Source organism: Ascaphus truei, chromosome 1, assembly GCF_040206685.1.
Source record: "Ascaphus truei isolate aAscTru1 chromosome 1, aAscTru1.hap1, whole genome shotgun sequence".
NCBI lineage: Eukaryota > Metazoa > Chordata > Amphibia > Anura > Ascaphidae > Ascaphus > Ascaphus truei.
The window spans coordinates 531,201,973-531,218,163 of record NC_134483.1 but is presented as its reverse complement, the minus strand read 5'-3'; the positions used below and the strand labels follow the sequence as shown (position 1 = coordinate 531,218,163).

At 54.4% G+C, this 16,191-nt stretch overlaps 1 protein-coding gene across 1 annotated transcript in view; it reads left to right on the top strand.

Moving 5' to 3' along the window:
• The first annotated feature begins 11,244 nt into the window (after positions 1 to 11,244).
• DDRGK1 (DDRGK domain containing 1) overlaps positions 11,245 to 16,191 on the top strand; it is an 82,225-nt gene continuing 77,278 nt past the window's right edge. The window contains exon 1 of the mRNA XM_075572641.1: positions 11,245 to 11,369. Coding sequence (XP_075428756.1) covers positions 11,282 to 11,369 — 88 coding nt within the window. The 5' untranslated portion in view covers positions 11,245 to 11,281. The remainder of the gene's footprint in view (positions 11,370 to 16,191) is intronic.

The window sequence follows — 16,191 nt, the reverse complement described above, 5'->3', positions numbered from 1 at the left end:
TACATTCATCTCCCTCCCTACCCAGCCACTGCTCTGATACATTCATCTCCCTCCCCACCCAGCCACTGCTCTGATACATTCATCTCCCTCCCTACCCAGCCACTGCTCTGATACATTCATCTCCCTCCCCACCCAGCCACTGCTCTGATACATTCATCTCCCTCCCCACCCAGCCACTGCTCTGATACATTCATCTCCCTCCCCACCCAGCCACTGCTCTGATGCATTCATCTCCCTCCCCACCCAGCCACTGCTCTGATACATTCATCTCCCTCCCTACCCAGCCACTGCTCTGATGCATTCATCCCCCTCCCCACCCAGCCACTGCTCTGATACATTCATCTCCCTCCCTACCCAGCCACTGCTCTGATACATTCATCCCCCTCCCTACCCAGCCACTGCTCTGATACATTCATCTCCCTCCCTACCCAGCCACTGCTCTGATACATTCATCTCCCTCCCTACCCAGCCACTGCTCTGATACATTCATCTCCCTCCCTACCCAGCCACTGCTCTGATACATTCATCTCCCTCCCTACCCAGCCACTGCTCTGATACATTCATCTCCCTCCCCACCCAGCCACTGCTCTGATACATTCATCTCCCTCCCCACCCAGCCACTGCTCTGATACATTCATCTCCCTTCCCACCCAGCCACTGCTCTGATACATTCATCTCCCTCCCTACCCAGCCACTGCTAGGATACATTCATCTCCCTCCCCACCCAGCCACTGCTAGGATACATTCATCTCCCTCCCTACCCAGCCACTGCTCTGATACATTCATCTCCCTCCCTACCCAGCCACTGCTCTGATACATTCATCCCCCTCCCTACCCAGCCACTGCTAGGATACATTCATCTCCCTCCCTACCCAGCCACTGCTCTGATAAATTCATCTCCCTCCCCACCCAGCCACTGCTAGGATACATTCATCTCCCTCCCTACCCAGCCACTGCTCTGATAAATTCATCTCCCTCCCCACCCAGCCACTGCTAGGATACATTCATCTCCCTCCCTACCCAGCCACTGCTCTGATACATTCATCTCCCTCCCCACCCAGCCACTGCTCTGATACATTCATCTCCCTCCCCACCCAGCCACTGCTCTGATACATTCATCTCCCTCCCCACCCAGCCACTGCTCTGATACATTCATCTCCCTCCCTACCCAGCCACTGCTCTGATACATTCATCTCCCTCCCTACCCAGCCACTGCTCTGATACATTCATCTCCCCTCCCTACCCAGCAACTGCTCTGATACATTCATCTCCCTCCCCACCCAGCCACTGCTCTGATACATTCATCTCCCTCCCTACCCAGCCACTGCTAGGATACATTCATCCCCTCCCTACCCAGCCACTGCTAGGATACATTCATCTCCCCTCCCTACCCAGCCATTGCTCTGATACATTCATCTCCCTCCCTACCCAGCCACTGCTCTGATGCATTCATCTCCCTCCCTACCCAGCCACTGCTAGGATACATTCATCTCCCTCCCCACCCAGCCACTGCTATGATACATTCATCTCCCTCCCTACCCAGCCACTGCTCTCATACATTCATCCCCTCCCTACCCAGCCACTGCTCTGATGCATTCATCTCCCTCCCTACCCAGCCACTGCTCTGATACATTCATCTCCCTCCCCACCCAGCCACTGCTCTGATGCATTCATCTCCCTCCCTACCCAGCCACTGCTCTCATACATTCATCCCCTCCCTACCCAGCCACTGCTCTGATGCATTCATCTCCCTCCCTACCCAGCCACTGCTCTGATACATTCATCTCCCTCCCTACCCAGCCACTGCTCTGATACATTCATCTCCCTCCCCACCCAGCCACTGCTCTGATACATTCATCTCCCTCCCTACCCAGCCACTGCTAGGATACATTCATCTCCCTCCCTACCCAGCCACTGCTCTGATACATTCATCTCCCTCCCTACCCAGCCACTGCTCTGATACATTCATCTCCCTCCCTACCCAGCCACTGCTAGGATACATTCATCTCCCTCCCCACCCAGCCACTGCTCTGATACATTCATCCCCCTCCCTACCCAGCCACTGCTAGGATACATTCATCTCCCTCCCTACCCAGCCACTGCTAGGATACATTCATCTCCCTCCCCACCCAGCCACTGCTCTGATACAATCATCTCCCTCCCCACCCAGCCACTGCTCTGATACATTCATCTCCCTCCCTACCCAGCCACTGCTAGGATACATTCATCTCCCTCCCTACCCAGCCACTGCTAGGATACATTCATCTCCCTCCCCACCCAGCCACTGCTCTGATACATTCATCTCCCTCCCTACCCAGCCACTGCTCTGATACATTCATCTCCCTCCCTACCCAGCCACTGCTCTGATACATTCATCTCCCTCCCTACCCAGCCACTGCTCTGATACATTCATCTCCCTCCCCACCCAGCCACTGCTCTGATACATTCATCTCCCTCCCCACCCAGCCACTGCTAGGATACATTCATCTCCCTCCCTACCCAGCCACTGCTCTGATACATTCATCTCCCTCCCTACCCAGCCACTGCTAGGATACATTCATCTCCCTCCCCACCCAGCCACTGCTAGGATACATTCATCTCCCTCCCTACCCAGCCACTGCTCTGATACATTCATCTCCCTCCCTACCCAGCCACTGCTAGGATACATTCATCTCCCTCCCCACCCAGCCACTGCTAGGATACATTCATCCCCTCCCTACCCAGCCACTGCTAGGATACATTCATCTCCCTCCCTACCCAGCCACTGCTCTGATACATTAATCTCCCTCCCTACCCAGCCACTGCTAGGATACATTCATCCCCTCCCTACCCAGCCACTGCTCTGATACATTCATCTCCCTCCCTACCCAGCCACTGCTCTGATACATTCATCCCCTCCCTACCCAGCCACTGCTAGGATACATTCATCCCCTCCCTACCCAGCCACTGCTCTGATACATTCATCTCCCTCCCTACCCAGCCACTGCTCTGATACATTCATCTCCCTCCCCACCCAGCCACTGCTCTGATACATTCATCTCCCTCCCTACCCAGCCACTGCTCTGATACATTCATCTCCCTCCCTACCCAGCCACTGCTCTGATACATTCATCCCCTCCCTACCCAGCCACTGCTAGGATACATTCATCTCCCTCCCCACCCAGCCACTGCTCTGATACATTCATCTCCCTCCCCACCCAGCCACTGCTCTGATACATTCATCTCCCTCCCTACCCAGCCACTGCTAGGATACATTCATCCCCCTCCCTACCCAGCCACTGCTCTGATACATTCATCTCCCTCCCCACCCAGCCACTGCTCTGATACATTCATCTCCCTCCCTACCCAGCCAATGCTCTGATACATTCATCTCCCTCCCTACCCAGCCACTGCTCTGATACATTCATCTCCCTCCCTACCCAGCCACTGCTCTGATACATTCATCTCCCTCCCCACCCAGCCACTGCTCTGATACATTCATCTCCCTCCCCACCCAGCCACTGCTCTGATACATTCATCTCCCTCCCTACCCAGCCACTGCTAGGATACATTCATCTCCCTCCCCACCCAGCCACTGCTCTGATACATTAATCTCCCTCCCCACCCAGCCACTGCTCTGATACATTCATCTCCCTCCCTACCCAGCCACTGCTAGGATACATTCATCTCCCTCCCCACCCAGCCACTGCTCTGATATATTCATCTCCCTCCCCACCCAGCCACTGCTCTGATACATTCATCCCCCTCCCTACCCAGCCACTGCTAGGATACATTCATCTCCCTCCCTACCCAGCCACTGCTCTGATACATTCATCTCCCTCCCCACCCAGCCACTGCTCTGATACATTCATCTCCCTCCCTACCCAGCCACTGCTCTGATACATTCATCTCCCTCCCCACCCAGCCACTGCTCTGATACATTCATCTCCCTCCCCACCCAGCCACTGCTAGGATACATTCATCTCCCTCCCTACCCAGCCACTGCTATGATACATTCATCCCCTCCCTACCCAGCCACTGCTCTGATACATTCATCTCCCTCCCTACCCAGCCACTGCTCTGATACATTCATCTCCCTCCCTACCCAGCCACTGCTCTCATACATTCATCCCCTCCCTACCCAGCCACTGCTCTGATGCATTCATCTCCCTCCCTACCCAGCCACTGCTCTGATACATTCATCTCCCTCCCCACCCAGCCACTGCTAGGATACATTCATCTCCCTCCCCACCCAGCCACTGCTAGGATACATTCATCTCCCTCCCCACCCAGCCATTGCTCTGATACATTCATCTCCCTCCCCACCCAGCCACTGCTCTGATACATTCATCTCCCTCCCTACCCAGCCACTGCTCTGATACATTCATCTCCCTCCCTACCCAGCCACTGCTAGGATACATTCATCTCCCTCCCCACCCAGCCACTGCTCTGATACATTCATCTCCCTCCCTACCTAGCCACTGCTAGGATACATTCATCTCCCTCCCTACCCAGCCACTGCTCTGATACATTCATCTCCCTCCCTACCCAGCCACTGCTAGGATACATTCATCTCCCTCCCTACCCAGCCACTGCTCTAATACATTCATCTCCCTCCCTACCCAGCCACTGCTCTGATACATTCATCTCCCTCCCCACCCAGCCACTGCTCTGATACATTCATCTCCCTCCCTACCCAGCCACTGCTCTGATACATTCATCCCCCTCCCTACCCAGCCACTGCTCTGATACATTCATCTCCCTCCCTACCCAGCCACTGCTAGGATACATTCATCTCCCTCCCTACCCAGCCACTGCTCTGATACATTCATCTCCCTCCCTACCCAGCCACTGCTCTGATACATTCATCTCCCTCCCTACCCAGCCACTGCTCTGATACATTCATCTCCCTCCCTACCCAGCCACTGCTCTGATACATTCATCTCCCTCCCTACCCAGCCACTGCTCTGATACATTCATCTCCCTCCCTACCCAGCCACTGCTAGGATACATTCATCTCCCTCCCTACCCAGCCACTGCTAGGATACATTCATCTCCCTCCCTACCCAGCCACTGCTCTGATACATTCATCCCCCTCCCTACCCAGCCACTGCTCTGATACATTCATCTCCCTCCCCACCCAGCCACTGCTAGGATACATTCATCCCTCTCCCTACCCAGCCACTGCTCTGATACATTCATCTCCCTCCCCACCCAGCCACTGCTCTGATACATTCATCTCCCTCCCTACCCAGCCACTGCTCTGATACATTCATCTCCCTCCCTACCCAGCCACTGCTCTGATACATTCATCTCCCTCCCTACGCAGCCACTGCTCTGATGTATTCATCTCCCTCCCTACCCAGCCACTGCTCTGATGTATTCATCTCCCTCCCTACCCAGCCACTGCTCTGATACATTCATCTCCCTCCCCACCCAGCCACTGCTCTGATACATTCATCTCCTCCCTACCCAGCCACTGCTCTGATACATTCATCTCCCTCCCTACCCAGCCACTGCTAGGATACATTCATCTCCCTCCCTACCCAGCCACTGCTCTGATACATTCATCCCCCTCCCTACCCAGCCACTGCTCTGATACATTCATCTCCCTCCCTACCCAGCCACTGCTCTGATACATTAATCTCCCTCCCCACCCAGCCACTGCTCTGATACATTCATCTCCCTCCCCACCCAGCCACTGCTCTGATACATTCATCTCCCTCCCTACCCAGCCACTGCTAGGATACATTCATCTCCCTCCCTACCCAGCCACTGCTAGGATACATTCATCTCCCTCCCTACCCAGCCACTGCTCTGATACATTCATCTCCCTCCCCACCCAGCCACTGCTCTGATACATTCATCTCCCTCCCTACCCAGCCACTGCTAGGATACATTCATCTCCCTCCCTACCCAGCCACTGCTCTGATACATTCATCTCCCTCCCCACCCAGCCACTGCTGTGATACATTCATCTCCCTCCCTACCCAGCCACTGCTGTGATACATTCATCTCCCTCCCCACCCAGCCACTGCTAGGATACATTCATCTCCCTCCCTACCCAGCCACTGCTAGGATACATTCATCTCGCTCCCTACCCAGCCACTGCTCTGATACATTCATCTCCCTCCCCACCCAGCCACTGCTCTGATACATTCATCTCCCTCCCTACCCAGCCACTGCTAGGATACATTCATCTCCCTCCCTACCCAGCCACTGCTCTGATACATTAATCTCCCTCCCCACCCAGCCACTGCTGTGATACATTCATCTCCCTCCCTACCCAGCCACTGCTCTGATACATTCATCTCCCTCCCCACCCAGCCACTGCTCTGATACATTCATCTCCCTCCCTACCCAGCCACTGCTAGGATACATTCATCTCCCTCCCTACCCAGCCACTGCTAGGATACATTCATCTCCCTCCCTACCCAGCCACTGCTCTGATACATTCATCTCCCTCCCCACCCAGCCACTGCTCTGATACATTCATCTCCCTCCCTACCCAGCCACTGCTCTGATACATTCATCTCCCTCCCCACCCAGCCACTGCTCTGATACATTCATCTCCCTCCCCACCCAGCCACTGCTCTGATACATTCATCTCCCTCCCCACCCAGCCACTGCTCTGATGCATTCATCTCCCTCCCCACCCAGCCACTGCTCTGATACATTCATCTCCCTCCCTACCCAGCCACTGCTCTGATGCATTCATCTCCCTCCCCACCCAGCCACTGCTCTGATACATTCATCTCCCTCCCTATCCAGCCACTGCTCTGATACATTCATCCCCCTCCCTACCCAGCCACTGCTCTGATACATTCATCTCCCTCCCTACCCAGCCACTGCTCTGATACATTCATCTCCCTCCCTACCCAGCCACTGCTCTGATACATTCATCTCCCTCCCTACCCAGCCACTGCTCTGATACATTCATCTCCCTCCCTACCCAGCCACTGCTCTGATACATTCATCTCCCTCCCCACCCAGCCACTGCTCTGATACATTCATCTCCCTCCCCACCCAGCCACTGCTCTGATACATTCATCTCCCTCCCCACCCAGCCACTGCTCTGATACATTCATCTCCCTCCCTACCCAGCCACTGCTAGGATACATTCATCTCCCTCCCCACCCAGCCACTGCTAGGATACATTCATCTCCCTCCCTACCCAGCCACTGCTCTGATACATTCATCTCCCTCCCCACCCAGCCACTGCTCTGATACATTCATCCCCCTCCCTACCCAGCCACTGCTAGGATACATTCATCTCCCTCCCTACCCAGCCACTGCTCTGATACATTCATCTCCCTCCCCACCCAGCCACTGCTAGGATACATTCATCTCCCTCCCTACCCAGCCACTGCTCTGATACATTCATCTCCCTCCCCACCCAGCCACTGCTCTGATACATTCATCTCCCTCCCCACCCAGCCACTGCTCTGATACATTCATCTCCCTCCCCACCCAGCCACTGCTCTGATACATTCATCTCCCTCCCTACCCAGCCACTGCTCTGATACATTCATCTCCCTCCCTACCCAGCCACTGCTCTGATACATTCATCTCCCCTCCCTACCCAGCCACTGCTCTGATACATTCATCTCCCTCCCCACCCAGCCACTGCTCTGATACATTCATCTCCCTCCCTACCCAGCCACTGCTCTGATACATTCATCTCCCTCCCCACCCAGCCACTGCTCTGATACATTCATCTCCCTCCCCACCCAGCCACTGCTAGGATACATTCATCTCCCTCCCTACCCAGCCACTGCTAGGATACATTCATCCCCTCCCTACCCAGCCACTGCTAGGATACATTCATCTCCCCTCCCTACCCAGCCACTGCTCTGATACATTCATCTCCCTCCCTACCCAGCCACTGCTCTGATGCATTCATCTCCCTCCCTACCCAGCCACTGCTAGGATACATTCATCTCCCTCCCCACCCAGCCACTGCTATGATACATTCATCTCCCTCCCTACCCAGCCACTGCTCTCATACATTCATCCCCTCCCTACCCAGCCACTGCTCTGATGCATTCATCTCCCTCCCTACCCAGCCACTGCTCTGATACATTCATCTCCCTCCCTACCCAGCCACTGCTCTGATACATTCATCTCCCTCCCCACCCAGCCACTGCTCTGATACATTCATCTCCCTCCCTACCCAGCCACTGCTAGGATACATTCATCTCCCTCCCTACCCAGCCACTGCTCTGATACATTCATCTCCCTCCCTACCCAGCCACTGCTCTGATACATTCATCTCCCTCCCTACCCAGCCACTGCTCTGATACATTCATCTCCCTCCCCACCCAGCCACTGCTCTGATACATTCATCCCCCTCCCTACCCAGCCACTGCTAGGATACATTCATCTCCCTCCCTACCCAGCCACTGCTAGGATACATTCATCTCCCTCCCCACCCAGCCACTGCTCTGATACATTCATCTCCCTCCCCACCCAGCCACTGCTCTGATACATTCATCTCCCTCCCTACCCAGCCACTGCTAGGATACATTCATCTCCCTCCCTACCCAGCCACTGCTAGGATACATTCATCTCCCTCCCCACCCAGCCACTGCTCTGATACATTCATCTCCCTCCCTACCCAGCCACTGCTCTGATACATTCATCTCCCTCCCTACCCAGCCACTGCTCTGATACATTCATCTCCCTCCCTACCCAGCCACTGCTCTGATACATTCATCTCCCTCCCCACCCAGCCACTGCTCTGATACATTCATCTCCCTCCCCACGCAGCCACTGCTAGGATACATTCATCTCCCTCCCTACCCAGCCACTGCTCTGATACATTCATCTCCCTCCCTACCCAGCCACTGCTAGGATACATTCATCTCCCTCCCCACCCAGCCACTGCTCTGATACATTCATCTCCCTCCCTACCCAGCCACTGCTCTGATACATTCATCTCCCTCCCTACCCAGCCACTGCTCTGATACATTCATCTCCCTCCCTACCCAGCCACTGCTCTGATACATTCATCTCCCTCCCCACCCAGCCACTGCTCTGATACATTCATCTCCCTCCCCACGCAGCCACTGCTAGGATACATTCATCTCCCTCCCTACCCAGCCACTGCTCTGATACATTCATCTCCCTCCCTACCCAGCCACTGCTAGGATACATTCATCTCCCTCCCTACCCAGCCACTGCTAGGATACATTCATCTCCCTCCCCACCCAGCCACTGCTAGGATACATTCATCTCCCTCCCTACCCAGCCACTGCTCTGATACATTCATCTCCCTCCCTACCCAGCCACTGCTAGGATACATTCATCTCCCTCCCCACCCAGCCACTGCTAGGATACATTCATCCCCTCCCTACCCAGCCACTGCTAGGATACATTCATCTCCCTCCCTACCCAGCCACTGCTCTGATACATTAATCTCCCTCCCTACCCAGCCACTGCTAGGATACATTCATCCCCTCCCTACCCAGCCACTGCTCTGATACATTCATCTCCCTCCCTACCCAGCCACTGCTCTGATACATTCATCCCCTCCCTACCCAGCCACTGCTAGGATACATTCATCCCCTCCCTACCCAGCCACTGCTCTGATACATTCATCTCCCTCCCTACCCAGCCACTGCTCTGATACATTCATCTCCCTCCCCACCCAGCCACTGCTAGGATACATTCATCTCCCTCCCTACCCAGCCACTGTTAGGATACATTCATCCCCCTCCCTACCCAGCCACTGCTCTGATACATTCATCTCCCTCCCTACCCAGCCACTGCTAGGATACATTCATCTCCCTCCCTACCCAGCCACTGCTCTGATACATTCATCTCCCTCCCCACCCAGCCACTGCTCTGATACATTCATCTCCCTCCCTACCCAGCCACTGCTAGGATACATTCATCCCCCTCCCTACCCAGCCACTGCTCTGATACATTCATCTCCCTCCCCACCCAGCCACTGCTCTGATACATTCATCTCCCTCCCTACCCAGCCACTGCTCTGATACATTCATCTCCCTCCCTACCCAGCCACTGCTCTGATACATTCATCTCCCTCCCCACCCAGCCACTGCTCTGATACATTCATCTCCCTCCCCACCCAGCCACTGCTCTGATACATTCATCTCCCTCCCTACCCAGCCACTGCTAGGATACATTCATCTCCCTCCCCACCCAGCCACTGCTCTGATACATTCATCTCCCTCCCCACCCAGCCACTGCTAGGATACATTCATCTCCCCTCCCTACCCAGCCACTGCTAGGATACATTCATCTCCCCTCCCTACTCAGCCACTGCTCTGATACATTCATCTCCCTCCCTACCCAGCCACTGCTCTGATACATTCATCTCCCTCCCTACCCAGCCACTGCTAGGATACATTCATCCCCCTCCCTACCCAGCCACTGCTAGGATACATTCATCTCCCTCCCCACCCAGCCACTGCTCTGATACATTCATCTCCCTCCCTACCCAGCCACTGCTCTGATACATTCATCTCCCTCCCCACCCAGCCACTGCTCTGATACATTCATCCCCCTCCCCACCCAGCCACTGCTAGGATACATTCATCTCCCTCCCTACCCAGCCACTGCTAGGATACATTCATCTCCCTCCCCACCCAGCCACTGCTCTGATACATTCATCTCCCTCCCCACCCAGCCACTGCTAGGATACATTCATCTCCCTCCCTACCCAGCCACTGCTCTGATACATTCATCTCCCTCCCTACCCAGCCACTGCTCTGATACATTCATCTCCCTCCCTACCCAGCCACTGCTCTGATACATTCATCCCCTCCCTACCCAGCCATTGCTAGGATAAATTCATATCCCTCCCTACCCAGCCACTGCTAGGATACATTCATCTCCCTCCCTACCCAGCCACTGCTCTGATACATTCATCCCCCTCCCTACCCAGCCACTGCTAGGATACATTCATCTCCCTTCCTACCCAGCCACTGCTAGGATATATTCATCTCCCTCCCTACCCAGCCACTTATATGAAACAGAGCTCTTTAAAACACAAAACTAATAGGAAGAACCATAGCACCAGTAAGAGGGAGGGGGGATTTATTTCAGAACTAATTTCAGTCCTAAAACCAACAGATAAAATGAGATTTTAAACCTCGGGCAAATTATCCTATGAAATATTTTTTTCTTCTGTGTCAAAAGCCAAGAAAATTAGAAATATTAAGTGGTTACACCCCCCATCTTTCACCCCCCTCCCCACCTTCTGTGTTTGGTTGCTTCCTACCCTGGTCCTGTGAGCTCACAGAGGGGGGCGTGTCCGGGGATTGTGACGTGTACAATGGAACCCGTTCTGTACATTGTAGCTGCCGCGCTACTGGCCGTTCTGCTTCTGTTCGCTGCTAGGATCAGGGGCCGGGCGGAGCAAGGTGAGCCGGGTCTTAATACCCCCTCATATCCAAGGAGGGGGGAGCACGCATATTAATGGGCAGGGGGCACTCTAACACTGAAACCTATGAGAGCAGGGGCTGGCAACTCCAGTCCTCAAGCTCCACCAACAGGTCAGGTTTTCAGGACATCCCTGCTTCAGCACAGGTGGTGCAGTTTTTCGATTGAGCCACCTGTACTGAAGCAGGGATATCCTTCAAACCTGACCTGTTGGTGGCCCTTGAGGACTGGAGCTGGCCGCCCCTGCTGTAGCAGCTACATCCCAGGGTTGTCGAAACCAATGCAGAAAACAATCAAGAAAAGCAACACAAGTCGCACCTTTCCTTCACACACAGGCCTTGGCTAAGATGCAATATATAACCTTTCCCTAACTCCTCCCACTCCATCAATCCCGCCTCTCGTCGCAGGCAGACGCAGAAGTCTCCGGAAATGGCGCAAGCAAAATGAATACGTAGGCGCTGCCTGTCGCAGGTATCGGCGCAAGTTTCCGAAAAAAAATAACGATTTTTTGCTGGGATTTGAAACATAAAGCCCCAATGTCTCCTGCATCTTCCCCTGCATGCCTTTTTAGTGTCAATCAATAGGGTACTTAAGAGTTAATGACCCCCAGAAATGCCTATGTCTCAGGAGTTGTGTTACCATCTGCTGATAATATTCAGACGTGTTCAAATTTCCCAGCCCTGCTGCAGATCTCATGGGGTTGAGTGATCACCACGGTTGCCGTGTACCCCATGCTTGAGAACGAGAGGTAACTCTCAATGTATTACTTCCTGGTAACACATTTTTTTTGTATAAATAAAATGAATCCTGTGGCAGTGATAGGGATTCATTGGTTAAAAGCGGCAATAGTTTTTGATGGGGAAAATGTGTTGGAATCCTCACCCGACGACAAACAGGAGTTTATATGTAAAGTTACAATAAATAAGTCATTTGTAAATAAAGACGTGGTAGAAAAATACCTTTTTATCCCCGTCCAGCCTCAATCCGAGTACACAATAACAATAATAGCCCTGATGTGAGCCTTCGGCTGCGATTATAGTGACGTGACGGTATGTGTGTGATTTCACGCGCTGCGCGAACAACCTGCAGCAGCCGTATCAGGCCGGCCATTGTGCGCGTGGACGCGATGCAGAGTGACCGCGGCAGATTTTTCAAGCTACAAGTGAATTCGTTTTTTTTCCGCGCGGCGGCCGCAGCACGTGAGCGGTTCAGCCAATGAGGGCGAACCAGCCTGGTGACACGTCCGCCACGCCTCCCCAATATAAACATGCTGCTGTTCCTTTTGGGGGAAGAAAGATTAAAGGGTTATTCCCCCTAAGGTCAGCGTGAACGACTCGCAGTGGCATGTTTAATGGGGCAGTCTGTCCTGGGAATAAAGGGTACTAATGTCAGTGACGTTAAGTGATTGCCCCTTGCTAATTTCTTTTTTTTAACCTGAATCTGATACATATAAGTATATTTTATAGTTGGTTTAAAGTAAGCAGGTTGGCTAAGAATAGGAGAGACTAAAAGCCTCGGCCAGGCTCTTCGCTTGCGTGCTGAGGCGCGCTGAGGCTCAGGGAAAGCGGGTGCTTTCCCTGGCCTTGCGGTTGCTTGCCCTGCGCGCCGTCAGGGGGCGGGGGCGGGCCAGTGACGTCGCGGAGCTGGTTCACCCTCATTGGGCAAACCGCTCACGTGACCGGCCATGCGCGCCGGCAAGCGCGTGAATGTAAAAATCTGCTAAGATCTACGCTTGCGGAAGCGCAGGTGAGCCCCTACTAAAGCCGCTCTAATTGCGGCTGTAGCGGCTCAGTGCCAAGCATGAGCGAGCGTCAGCACGCTTCAGCAAGCAAGCGCTTACCATGGACGAGGCCGTAGCTTTCCTCTGGCCAGGCCCTTTGACAGCATTCCCGGAGCCCAGGACTGCGGGGTGCGGGCAGTCTGTTGGGCAGGTGGGGTGATGTGGGCAGGGGGTAGGGTGAGCAGTGGATTACCACGTAGCGGTAGATGCGGTCAGCCTGGTGGGCAGGTGGTAGATGCTGGTAGGCAGGGGGTAGATACGGGCAGCTTTTGTGGGCAGGGGGTACATGCTGGTAGGCAGGGGGTAGATGCGGGCAGCCTTGTGGTCGGGGTAGATGCTGGTAGGCAGGGGGTAGATGCGGGCAGCTTTGTGGGCAGGGGGTAGATGCTGGTAGGCAGGGGGTAGATGCGGGCAGCCTTGTGGGCAGGGGGTAGATGCGGCAGCCTTGTGGGCATAGATGCGAGCAGCCTGGTGGGCAGGGGATAGATGCTGGTGGGCAGGAGGTAGATGCAGGCAGCCAGGCGGACAGGGTAGATTTGGGCAGGGGGGTAGATGCGAGCAGTATGGTGGGCAGGGGGTAGATGCTGGTGGGTAGATTTGGGCATTGGGGTAGATGTGGGCAGGGGATAGATGCTGGTGGGCAGGAGGTAGATGCAGGCAGCCTGGCGGACAGGGGGTAGATTTGGGCAGGGGGGTAGATGCGAGCAGTATGGTTGGCAGGGGGTAGATGCTGGTGGGCAGGTGAGTAGATTTGGCCATTGGGGTAGATGTGGGCAGGGAGGTAGATGCTGGTAGGCAGGGGGTAGATGCGGGCAGCCTGGTGGGCCATAGGGTAGATGCTGGCGGGCAGGAGAGTAGATTTGGGCAGGGGGGTAGATGTGGACAGCCTGGTGGGGGGGGGGGGGGTAGATGCGGGCAGCCTGGTGGGCAGGGAGGTAGATGCTGGTAGGTAGAAGGTAGATGTGGGCAGGGGTGTAGATGCAGGCAGCATGGTGGGCAGGGGGTAGATGCTGGTGGGCAGGGGGGTAGATGCGGGCAGCCTGGTGGGCAGGGGGGTAGATGCAGGCATGGCGGTAGATGCGGGCAGCCTGGTGGGTAGGGGGTAGATGCTGGTGGGCAGGGGGTAGATGCTGGTGGGCAGGGGGGTAGATGCGGGCAGCCTGGTGGGTAGGGGGTAGATGCTGGTGGGCAGGGGGGTAGATGCAGGCAGGGGGGTAGATGCGGGCAGCCTGGTGGGCAGGGGGGTAGATGCAGGCATGGCGGTAGATGCGGGCAGCCTGGTGGGCAGGGGGGTAGATGCAGGCAGGGGGTAGATGTGGGCAGCCTGGTGGGCAGGGGGGTAGATGCAGGCATGGCGGTAGATGCGGGCAGCCTGGTGGGCAGGGGGGTAGATGCAGGCAGGGGGTAGATGTGGGCAGCCTGGTGGGCAGGGGGGTAGATGCGGGCAGGTATAAGACTGTTTCCTAACTGCTTTTATGTACAAGTACATTGTTGAAGTTGATGTCCCCTGTTGTTGCTTTGTCTGGCTGAGGCCGCCCTCCCTATAAACGCAGCCTTAATTGCAGCGCAATTACTGTCGTTTTCAGAGATAAAGAGTAATACCAATAATTGTTAGAAAATATTACAATTACATAGATCCAAAGGAAATAGAAACATGTATTTTTTCACAGGAAGCAAATACTTAAGCATTGCATTTTAAGTCTGATTTAATCTTTGCAGGAAGCTAATTATATGGTGGGCAGGGAGGTAGATGCTGGTAGGTAGAGGGTAGATGTGGGCAGGGGTGTAGATGCAGGCAGCATGGTGGGCAGGGGGTAGATGCTGGTGGGCAGGGGGGTAGATGCGGGCAGCCTGGTGGGCAGGGGGGTAGATGCAGGCATGGCGGTAGATGCGGGCAGCCTGGTGGGTAGGGGGTAGATGCTGGTGGGCAGGGGGTAGATGCTGGTGGGCAGGGGGGTAGATGCGGGCAGCCTGGTGGGTAGGGGGTAGATGCTGGTGGGCAGGGGGGTAGATGCGGGCAGCCTGGTGGGCAGGGGGGGTAGATGCAGGCATGGCGGTAGATGCGGGCAGCCTGGTGGGCAGGGGGGGTAGATGCAGGCATGGCGGTAGATGCGGGCAGCCTGGTGGGCAGGGGGGTAGATGCAGGCAGGGGGTAGATGTGGGCAGCCTGGTGGGCAGGGGGGTAGATGCAGGCATGGCGGTAGATGCGGGCAGCCTGGTGGGCAGGGGGGTAGATGCAGGCAGGGGGTAGATGTGGGCAGCCTGGTGGGCAGGGGGGTAGATGCGGGCAGGTATAAGACTGTTTCCTAACTGCTTTTATGTACAAGTACATTGTTGAAGTTGATGTCCCCTGTTGTTGCTTTGTCTGGCTGAGGCCGCCCTCCCTATAAACGCAGCCTTAATTGAAGCGCAATTACTGTCGTTTTCAGAGATAAAGTGTAATACCAATAATTGTTAGAAAATATTACAATTACATAGATCCAAAGGAAATAGAAACATGTATTTTTTCACAGGAAGCAAATACTTAAGCATTGCATTTTAAGTCTGATTTAATCTTTGCAGGAAGCTAATTATATTGATATTTTTGTAATTTATGTTACTGCTGCGATCTTTTAAAAAAAAAGTCGTTAAAGCAAAAAGTACGTGCTGATCGCCATCTTTTATTGCGATACTTTGAGACTTTGTCTTGCCCTTTCCAGCGCTATTTTTATTTTTTTAAATCTTCTCTGGTCAGGCAGACACATGCGTTTGAAATAGGACGTGTAAAATGGAGCTCTCGCCAAAACCCAGTGCAGTGTAACGATGAGGAAAGAGGACATTAGCAATTAGGATTTTTAACACGGAATATATATATAATCACACACACACCGAGACTAACATTTATACGAGCTATGGCTTCTGCGGTGATTGCTGCTTTAATGATGCAGTTCAAGCTGTTTCCCCCCCCCCCCCCCATTTGAATATGTGCATCAATACAATCTACACACTGACAAGTGATTAGCTAAGTTGCTGATCGATCCGTG